Raw genomic sequence first — 10,847 nt, 5'->3', positions numbered from 1 at the left:
AATGATTTATCATCGAATAGATATGTGAAAAACACCTTGAGGATTGATTCTAAACAACGTTTGCCATGTTTCTGTCGATATTATGGAGTTAATTTGGCGTTGTAGAGACTGCATTTTCTGATTTTTTTCTTAGCCAAACGTGATGAACAAAACGGAGCGATTTCTCCTACACAAATAATATTTTTGGAAAAAATGAACATTTGCTATCTAACTGAGAGTCTCCTCATTGAAAACATCCGAAGTTCTTCAAAGGTAAATGATTTTATTTGAATGCTTTTCTTGTTTTTGTGAAAATGTTGCCTGCTGAATGATAGGCTTAATGCTATGCTAGCTATCAATACTCACACAAATGCTTGTGTAGCTATGGATGAAAAGCACATTTTGAAAATCTGAGATGACAGTGTTGTTAACAAAAGGCTAAGCTTGTGAGTGAATATATTTCTTTCATTTAATTTGCCATTTCTATCAATAGTTAACGTTGCGTTATGGTAATGAGCTTGAGGCTATAATTACGCTCCCGGATACGGGATTGATACGGGACGCTAGAGGTTAAAGCCAAGTTAATGGAATCGATTGCCCTTGACAATCAACCGTTCTGCCGTGGGTGATGTTGGCTTTTGCCAACTGGGCGAGCACCGGTACACACTACCAAGTGCACTATTTTTCAGATGTTGTCCTACTGGAGTTGCACAGTAATCGCGTCACTGCGATTAGCTTCACGACATGCATACTCTGGAATGCCGTTTGGGTCTTGGAGTGTGAAAAAATAACCAGTGGCACTGTCAAATCTGTACAAAAAAAGTCTGCAAAGATCAGCCACGAACAATGTGTTTACAATACCACGTTGGTAATAAAGCATTATTTGTTTGACCTCAACTTTTGGGCTAGCTAACTTTAGGTTGGTACCTAACTAGCACAAATACAACCAGCCTGAAAACAATGATCATTAGAACCTGCAGTTATTTTCATTATTCTTAACAATTTATTTAGGGATCCTTGTAAGTATTGTTGTTCGCCTATTGAAATTGAACTTCAGTTCATGAAAATAAATAGCTAGCCAGCTACTTAACCCTGTTGCCAAAAGCTAACGTTATAAGCAGCCAGCTAGCGTCATCTGGGTAGTGAGGCTCGACCGGACCAGGTTATGTGTTGTGAAGCTAGCCACAATAAGGATTAGTCACAATTGTGGAATTTGCGGTTTGCCTTTCGAAATAAGTGTCATTGATGCAAATGATAAAAGAATATGCCATACTTTTATTCTGAAGGCTAACCGGAAAGTCCACTTGTGGCTAATCCTTATTGTTGCTAATTTCACAGATGGATTCGACCACAATTAATCAAACAAGAACTGTCTTAATTTATAAGGTTATTTTAGATGACACCTAGCTATATAGTTAACTATAGCTACTGAAACAGTGTCGTGTTACACGTCAAATAGTGTTATTTGACGTGCATCTTTTTTGACACGCAAAGACCCAAATGGCGTTCCATAGAAATCCTGGTTGAGAATGAAACAAAACAGCACAGAAGGTAAGTTGAATAAATCATTTTTGATTATGTTTTACTGGTAATGGGGACATGCGTAAATGCCAACAAAATAACATTTTGGGTAGTGTGGTGTGTGACCTTTTTATATTAACTAGGCAAGTCCGTTAAGAACAAATTCTTATTTACAATGACGTCCCGGACGATGCTGGGTCAACTGTGCGCCGCCCTATGGGACTCCCAATCACGGCCGGATGTGATACAGCCTGGATTCAAACCAGGGACTGTAGTGACGCCTCTTGCACTGAGATGCAGTGCCTTAGACCGCTGCGTGTGTAACTACTTAACTCTACTAGAATGCTTCAAAGGCCGCAAAAATATAAAATATCGGTCTAGTTTTTTTTGGCAAGGAAAATATTGGAAATCGGTATCGGCCAAAAATGTAATCGGTTCATCACAGTGCATTTCTGAAACCGCAGAACCTAAACCATGAAGCACTGACTTTAGCGGTCTATCATGGTCATATTTCAAGTGCAATAATACTTTAGTACATTACATACAGATAAAGGTTTAGGGAGTAAGAGAGAGTGAGCAAGAGCCTTGCCAGAATGAGAAGCTACCAATCCCTAATTGGATTGAGTTGAGGCTTGCTGGCTGTCAAGAGAAGATGTTGTAACATGTTATGTAACCTGAAGGGCAGGCAGCACACCCTGTGATGGAGAATGAATTCTTTACACCTACGACGCAGTATGTAAGCCTGGCTGTTCTCATGTTCTTCTAGCGGCCCTGCTACGCTACAGCCATCGGGCATTGCAATCAGCTATCAGCCAGTAAATGAATGCTTCCTTTGAAATTAAAGCTGCTATGCTGCCCACGTCCAATGGCAGCATCCAAGCTCAAGAATTGCTGATGCTCAATTCTTGATGGCTGACGAGTGCATTAATTTCGTATTGTGAATTCAAATAATGATACATTTAAGTTTATTTGTTGCATATACACCACTCGTTATTTTACAAAAATGTATGAAGTCAAATAGCTACTAGCGAGCAGAAACTCATTTGACTATTTTCACAATGTAAACAAAAGCAACTTGTGTATTAGAGGATAATTTAGGTCAACCACTAGCTGGAAAAAAAAAGCTATTGTACTTAATCAATGAAAATGGTATAGTTGAGGAAAATAAAGACGCTCTTCCCCTCTGCACCTCTCCCCTCAAAGCAAAGCAACACGTATAGTGGCACTGAAGTGTAATGCAGAGTTTCCCAACCTTCCACTTTATTATATAGGAAATTCCAGAACTAGCATACCTGATTCAAATAATGAAGAGCTTGGTGATTTACTTGACTTATTGAGTCAGGTGTGAGATTTAGTCTGTAAACTAAAGGCAGTATTGAGCAAAACACATCCTTGGTAGTCCAAGTGTAATGCTTGTGAATTAGTGGTAAATAAATATGTAGAAAAAGGAAGCACATCCAGTTGCTGGACAGAAACAAATATGATAATAAGTAATGTCCCAACTGTTGTTTCTCAGTGGTTTTATATAGACCTACAGATATCCAACAATGTGTCTTTGTCAGGCCCAAATTATGTGTCCAGTGCAGCTAGCAATGGAGTCTATTTGGACAACTGTGAGAAGAGGCCTAAATTGTCGAGAAATGGTCAGTGTTCTGGTGAGAATAAGTTGAGTAGGTATGTGGTAATGATTAGGTGACATTTAATCTCTTTACCACAGACAACACAATATAAATCAGGGATTGGCAACTTTGATGGGGGCCACAAAAAAAAAAGAAATCTTGACAGGGGAGAGAAGAAAAATAAGTTATAATTTACTGCAGTTCTACATTTTAAACAGGGCGTGGAGAAAATATTGCAGGTTTTCTGCAATTCTACACCTTTTGCCATGGGGCGGGGAGAGAAATTAGTAGTTTTATAGCTAATTTCCAGCAATTCTACACATTTTGCCAGAAATCAGCAGTTTTATAGCTAATTTCCAGAAATTCTACACATTTTACCAGGGGAGGGGATAATTGTTTGCAGTTCGATACCAGAGTGAGAGTAACTAACAAAATCAATGGGGCCCCCCTAGTTGGTAATTCAACCATGATTACTACAAGTTTAGATAGCTGAAACTGAATAAAGAGTCCAGGTATTCATTTGGTGGTTCTGTTGGAAAAGTAGCCTGAGTCACTGACTAGAGCAAATGCATAACTGGAGCTCTTTAGGTAGTTACAGTGGGGCAATAAAGTATTTAGTCAGCCACCAATTGTGCAAGTTCTCCCACTTAAATTACAGAGGCCTGTAATTTTCATCATAGCTACACTTCAACTATGACAGACAAAATGAGAAAAAAAATCCTGAAAATCACATTGTAGGATTTTTAATGAATTTATTTGCAAATGATGGTGGAAAATAAGTATTTGGTCACCTACAAACAAGCAAGATTTCTGGCTCTCACAGACCTGTAACTTCTTCTTTAAGAGGCTCCTCTGTCCTCCACTCGTTACCTGTATTAATGGCACCTGTTTGAACTTGTTATTAGTATAAAAGACACCTGTCCACAACCTCAAACAATCACACTCCAAACTTCACTATGGCCAAGACCAAAGAGCTGTCAAAGGACACCAGAAACAAAATGGTAGACCTGCACCAGGCTGGGAAGACTGAATCTGCAATAGTTAAGCAGCTTGGTTTGAAGAAATCAACTGTGGGAGCAATTATTAGGAAATGGAAGACATACAAGACCACTGATAATCTCCCTCGATCTGGGGCTCCACGTAAGATCTCACCCCGTGGGGTCAAAATGATCACAAGAACGGTGAGCAAAAATCCCAAAACCACACGGGGGGACCTAGTGAATGACCTGCAGAGAGCTGGGACCAAAGTAACAAAGCCTACCATCAGTAACACACTATGCCGCCAAGGGCTCAAATCCTGCAGTGCCAGACGTGTCCCCCTGCTTAAGCCAGTACATGTCCAGGCCCATCTGAAGTTTGCTAGAGAGCATTTGGATGATCCAGAAGAAGATTGGGAGAATGTCATATGGTCAGATGAAACCAAAAAAGAACTTTTCGGTAAAAACTCAAATCGTTGTGTTTGGAGGACCAAAGAATGCTGAGTTGCATCCAAAGAACACCATACTGTGAAGCATGGGGGTGGAAACATCAGCATTTGGGGCTGTTTTTCTGCAAAGGGACCAGGATGACTGATCCGTGTAAAGGAAAGAATGAATGGGGCCATGTATCGTGAGATTTTGAGTGAAAACCTCCTTCCATCAGCAAGGGTATTGAAGATGAAACGTGGCTGGGTCTTTCAGCATGACAATGATCCCAAACACACCGCCCGGGCAACGAAGGAGTGGCTTTGTAAGAAGCATTTCAAGGTCCTGGAGTGGCCTAGCCAGTCTCCAGATCTCAACCCCATAGAAAATCTTTGGAGGGAGTTGAAAGTCCGTGTTGCCCAGCAACAGCCCCAAAACATCACTGCTCTAGAGGAGATCTGCATGGAGGAATGGGCCAAAATACCAGCAACAGTGTGTGGAAACCTTGTGAAGACTTACAGAAAACGTTTGACCTCTGTCATTGCCAACAAAGGGTATATAACAAAGTATTGAGAAACTTTTATTGACCAAATACTTATTTTCCACCATAGTTTTCAAATAAATTCATTAAATCCTACAATGTGACTTTCTGGATTTTTTTTCTTCTCATCTTGTCTGTAATAGTTGAAGTGTAGGCTATGATAAATTACAGGCCTCATCTTTTTAAGTGGGAGAACTTGCACAATTGGTGGCTGACTAAATACTTTTTTGCCCCACTGTATATAGCTGAAATGAGGTATGGCATGACTCAGATCTTGACTATTTTCACAACTTTTGGGCGATTTGAAAAGTATATGGACACCCTTTCAAATGAGTGGATTTGGTTATTTCAGCCACAACCATTGCTGACAGATGTATGAAGTTGAACACACAGCCATGCCATCGCCATAGACAAACTTTGGTAGTATAATGGCCTTACTGAAGAGCTCAGTGACTTTCAAAGTGGCACCGTCATAGGATGCCACCTTTCCAACAAGTCAGTTCATCAAATTTCTGTCTTACTAGAGGTGCCCTAGTCAACAGTAAGTGCTGTTATTGTGAAGTGGAAACGTTTAGTAGCAGCAACGGCTCAGCTGCGAAGTTGTAGGCCACACAAGCTCACAGAACGGGACTGCGAAGTGCTGAAGTGCATAGCGCCTAAATCGTCTGTCCTCAGTTGCAACACCCATTACTGAGTTCCAAACTGCCTCTGGAAGCAACGTCAGCACAAGAACTGTTCATCGGGACCTTCATGAAATGGGTTCCTTTGGCCAAGCAGCCGCACTCAGGCCTAAGACCACCATGCTCAATGCCAAGCGTCAGCTGGAGAGGTGTAAAGCTTGCCACCTTTGGACTCTGGAGGGATAGCAGGGATTATAGAAAATTTAACATAGGTCTCATAAACAATCTCTCAAGCACAAGGCCACGTGCTAGTGACTATCCAGTTGAATTGTTATGAACACCATTCTGTCCGTCTCCAACTGTTTGAACAGCATGCTAGCCTGTTCACTTTGTTCAGATGTTGAAATCAAGGGCCATTAGTTGAGAATTCTTTAACTGTTTTAGCAATTTAGCTAGCTAGCTTGCAGTTGCTTGCTAATTTGTCCTGGCAATATAAACGTTGAGTTATTTTACCTGAAAAGCACCAAGTCCTCTACGCTGTCAATTAATCCACACAAGAATGGTAAACCGAATTGTTCCTAGTTATCTCCTCCTTCCAGTCTTATTTATTTTAAATTTGGACTTGATATGGCGATTGGTATCTAACATTCATAAGGTGTATTACCACGACCGACTGACCTCAGTTCATCTTTCAATCACCCACGTGGGAATAACCAATGAGGAGATGGCACGTGGGTATCTGCTTCTGAGGAGATGGGAGAGGCAGGCCTTGCACCGCGTTTACCGTCACAAATAGAACTGACTTATATTTTAGTGCTTGGCAACGCAGACGCTTGTTGGAGCACGTGAGCCGTGTGGGTGCAATGATTGAATAACATTGCATGTGTAAATGTAATATGTGGACGCAAGCATTGCATGAGCATCTTGTCATTATATACTGATCTCTGGTGTAACTGGGAAGGTGCACAGCACAGGAAGAGCAAACGAGATGAAAAAGACATGAGAACAATTGGACAAACGCTCATCAAAATGAAAAATCCAAAAAACCTTGATTCTGCGTTACAGACATTTGGAATATAGTGCAAAAACATACATTTGAAATGAATCAAAATCAATATATTTCCCAGCCCTAGCTGAACTGTGCATGTTTTGTCCTTTTTGCTTCCACAGTGCTGGTCTGTAAACTGTAATGGTGAGCATGGAAATAAAATTGGACACATGTTCAGTCATTTTGGTTGACTGCAACACTGTAGTGTCTGTTAATGGTTGAACTGTTACACACACACTAGGTAATGTCATTGGTGGACAATTTATCAACTGGCAAACCATGTGGTCATTTTGTCCATAAGCCAACCTATGCATTGCTCTGGACAGTTTTGTTGGTTCAGTATGTTTCAATAAGGTGGAACTTTATGACAAACCAGTTTCACAGAATGACTTTCCCCTGAACAGGTGAGCAACCTCAAGGAGCTGCCAATGGGAAAGAGAAAGACGCCCCAACATGTGACCTCAGTGAGTAGTTACAGTAGGCCTTATTGGGCACAGTACACATTTTTCACTTTGACTCTACCTTTAGCTCTAGGAGTGTGTTCCATGGCTTTGTTTGGTCCAGGCGGCTTGTAACCATAAAAGCATACTGTTAACCAAATAAAGGTATCAAAAGTTTAAAGGGAAAATGCACACATTAGAGATGTAATGATAACGCTCCACAGGTGCCTCCAGTGTTTTCTTGTTTGAGCGTAGATTAGTTCGCTGATGACTAACCTATGAGCAAGGTCAGAGCACAGAATTGCAATATTCTACTTGGGCTGTTTCCATTGTTGTACATTTTATGATTTCACATTGTTTGAAGTGGTCCATATTTTAGCACATCAGTCACAGGGTCCTTGTTTTACTCTGGTCAATCTGAAGGCAGATGAATGTGAGGTTTAGGTGCCAAAGCTCCTGTAACAGGGTACCGCATTGGTCATGTTCAATAGGGCACTCCAAATATAAATATAATTTTTTTTACACGTTTTGCAACAGAAAAATAAGTGTTTCTTATTAGACAAGTCCACCTAGTCCCTCCCGGTTTCAGTTTATTTTGTTTTTCCGTTTGGTAACATGACCCTTGTGTAGGAGTTACTAATCATCTGTTGGTCCGGTGGTCCCTTCTAGGCACTGTCCAGCCTAGTGAGGATGAGGAGGTTGAGAGAGGTGCCCTCAAGAGGCTCAGCACAATGTGGTCTTCATTCCGGGCCAAGCTCAACAGAGATCGTGAGTATAAGGCCTTAAAACGCTCCATGGAAACGTCTCGTTACATTTAAAAAACGTATTGTTTTCTATGAAGTACTTCCTATTTCTCACACACACAATAGTTTTTTTCTGCGCAGCCAGGACCATGATTTGGTCAGTATCCTAATGATTCCTGTGATGCAAGAGTCTGCCCAGGCCCTAGGCCTATTGCGGTGGGGCCTGCAGCTGTGATGAGTGAGCCACTCTCTATCCCTCTCCCCTGATGTGCGCTCCAAAAAAAAAGGCTTCTGATAGTATAACGTTTCAAAATCCAATTGCGGCTAAAACACAGCTTTGGAAGCAACTGTCGTTGAAACGACTTTCTGTGGGTATCATTTGTTTTCCTCAACTCTTAATATTAAGTTCAATAGCAATTATCTTACAACATAAATATTTGATATGGCTTTGAGATACGGAGCGCGCAACAGTGGATAGGGTAGTAGGCTACAACAACAAAAAATTCAGGACATTCAATTTACTGTTAGATTAATACATAACTTATTCAGTTGATGGAACCAGCACATGATTTGCCGCTGTACAGCAATAATGACCTGACCTGTGTCCCATAATGTACCTGTATTCCAAACAGAACCAGGCTAATAATGACTAGCCATCTTTTAAATTAGCATGCGCTTGCAGGGCTTGACATTCAGGTAAATTTGCCAGTGCCACACCAGGCCAGTGCCAACAGAAAGCGACTGGCCCAGGAAAACAGGCAAATTATGTCTTTTAATTTGTGAGCTGAGCAAGTAGAGTATAATATATAACCTGGAATATAATATAGCTTATAGCCTACCATACACAAGTAATTACATTTTAAGTTGACAATATCGTATTTACATTGATTGAACGAATCTGCACAATCTCAAAGGTGTTATTGTTCGTGATTGTAAACATGTTGTGTTTTCAGATTTTCACTCTCAAAATAACACTTAAAAAAATAAATAAATAAAAAACCCTCAAATGCTAAAACCACATTAAAGGAGATCCAGTTTGAAGTCTGGGAACAACAACAAGAAACAAGAAAGTCGCCATTTACTTTAATTGCACTCTTAGCAAGAGAGTGTTGTTTGGCTAGCAGTGTTTTTGTGCTGTGCAATGTACAGTAGGCTACATGTGATGGCAGAGTTTGCTAAATAAATGCCTTTGCGATTGATGCAAATCATGATATCATTACTACTTGGCAGTCAATATATAATTGGGAAGATTTTTTGGGGAAAGCCTTCAGAAATGTTCATTCAAACAGTGCATGATGACTGAATTGCACATTGCAATGATTCAACCAAGACTTCGGACTAAACTTTTTGAATAAATAGTTTGCATACCCATTGTTGCATACCCATGGATGTTTGAATAAATCTTGATTTAATTTTTTTTAAATGGCAGAAACGAATATGAACAGCTAAATTTTTTTTCACTGGCACCCTAGCGACCAATTAAAATGGGTGTTGCACTGCCAAGTCAAAGGGTCATGCATACCATCCGGATGTGTGATCATGTTCTCCGTAGACGACGTGAGGAAGACCTTTAAACAGGTCAACGTTCAAGGCCAGACGGATTACCAGGACGTGTGCTCCGGGCATGTGCCTGGCAGGTGTCTTCACTGACATTTTCAACATATCCCTGACTTGAGTCTGTAATACCAACATGGTTCAAGCAGACCACCATAGTCCCTGTGCCCAAGAACCATAAGGTAACCTGCCTAAATGACTACCGACCTGTAGCACTCACATCTGTAGCCTTGAAGTCCTTTGAAAAGCTGGTCATGAGTCACATCACCATTATCCCAGAAACATTAGACCCACTCCAATTTGCATACAGCCCCAACAGATCCACAGATGATGCAATCTCTATTGCACTCCACACTGCCCTTTTCCACCTGGACTAAAGGAACACCTACTTGAGAATGCTATACATTGACTGCAGCTCAGCGTTCAACACCATAGTGCCCTCGAAGCTCATCAATAAGCCAAGGATCCTGGGACTAAGCACCCTCCCTCTGCAACTGGATCTTGGACATCCTGACGTCCCCCGCCAGGTGGTGAGGGTAGGTAGCAACACATCTGCCACGCTGATCCTCAAAACGGGGTCCCCTCGGGTGCGTGCGCTGTCCCCTCCTGTACTCCCTGTTCACCCATGAATGCATGGCCAGGCACGACTCCAACACCATCATTAAGTTTGCTGACGACACAACAGTGGTGGGCCTGATCACTAACAACGACGAGACCGCCTATAGGGAGGAGGTCAGAGAATTGGCCGTGCGGTGCCAGGACAACAACCTCTTCCCTCAACGTGATCAAGACAAAGGAGTTGATTGTGGACTACAGAAAAAAGAGGACCGAGCATGCCCCCATTCTCATCGACGGGGCTGCAGTGGAGCAAGTTGAGAGCTTCAAGTTCCTTGGTGTCCACATCACCAACAAACATGGTTCAAGCACACCAAGACAGTCGTGAAGAGGGCACGACATACCTATTCCCCCTCAGGAGACTGAAAAGATTTGGAATGGGTCGTCAGCTCCTCAAAAGGTTCTCCAGCTGCACCATCGAGAGCATCATGACTGGTTGCATCACTGCCTGGTATGGCAACTGCTCGGCCTCCGACCGCAAGGCACTACAGAGGGTTGTGCGAATGGCCCCATTACATCACAGGGGCCAAGCTTCCTGCCATCCAGCACCTCTACACCAGGCGGTGTCAGAGGAAGGCCCTAAAAATGATCTGACTCCAGCCACCCTAGTCATAGACTGTTCTCTCTGCTAACGCACAGCAAGCGGTACAGGAGTGCCAAGTCTAGGTTCAAGAGGCTTCTAAACCGTTTCTACCCCCAAGCAATAAGACTCCTGAACACCTAATCAAATGGCTACCCAGACTATTTGCATTGCACCAACCTTT

General features: G+C 41.9%; 1 protein-coding gene across 3 annotated transcripts in view; it reads left to right on the top strand.

The window, feature by feature from the left end:
- Positions 1-10,847, top strand: part of LOC109869531 (DENN domain-containing protein 2D-like) — a 43,009-nt gene that overhangs the window by 17,790 nt on the left and 14,372 nt on the right. For all 3 annotated transcript variants that reach the window (XR_004205327.1, XM_031804319.1, XM_031804318.1), the window contains exons 2-3: positions 7,136-7,195; positions 7,841-7,939. Coding sequence is in view for 2 of the 3 variants with exons in the window: in XM_031804319.1 (XP_031660179.1) it covers positions 7,136-7,195; positions 7,841-7,939 (159 nt within the window). In the remaining variant the exon portion in view is untranslated. The remainder of the gene's footprint in view (positions 1-7,135; positions 7,196-7,840; positions 7,940-10,847) is intronic.

Source organism: Oncorhynchus kisutch, linkage group LG24, assembly GCF_002021735.2.
Source record: "Oncorhynchus kisutch isolate 150728-3 linkage group LG24, Okis_V2, whole genome shotgun sequence".
Taxonomy (NCBI): Eukaryota; Metazoa; Chordata; class Actinopteri; order Salmoniformes; family Salmonidae; genus Oncorhynchus; species Oncorhynchus kisutch.
The sequence above is the reverse complement of the archived record's forward strand: the minus strand, read 5'-3'. Positions and strand labels throughout refer to the sequence as shown.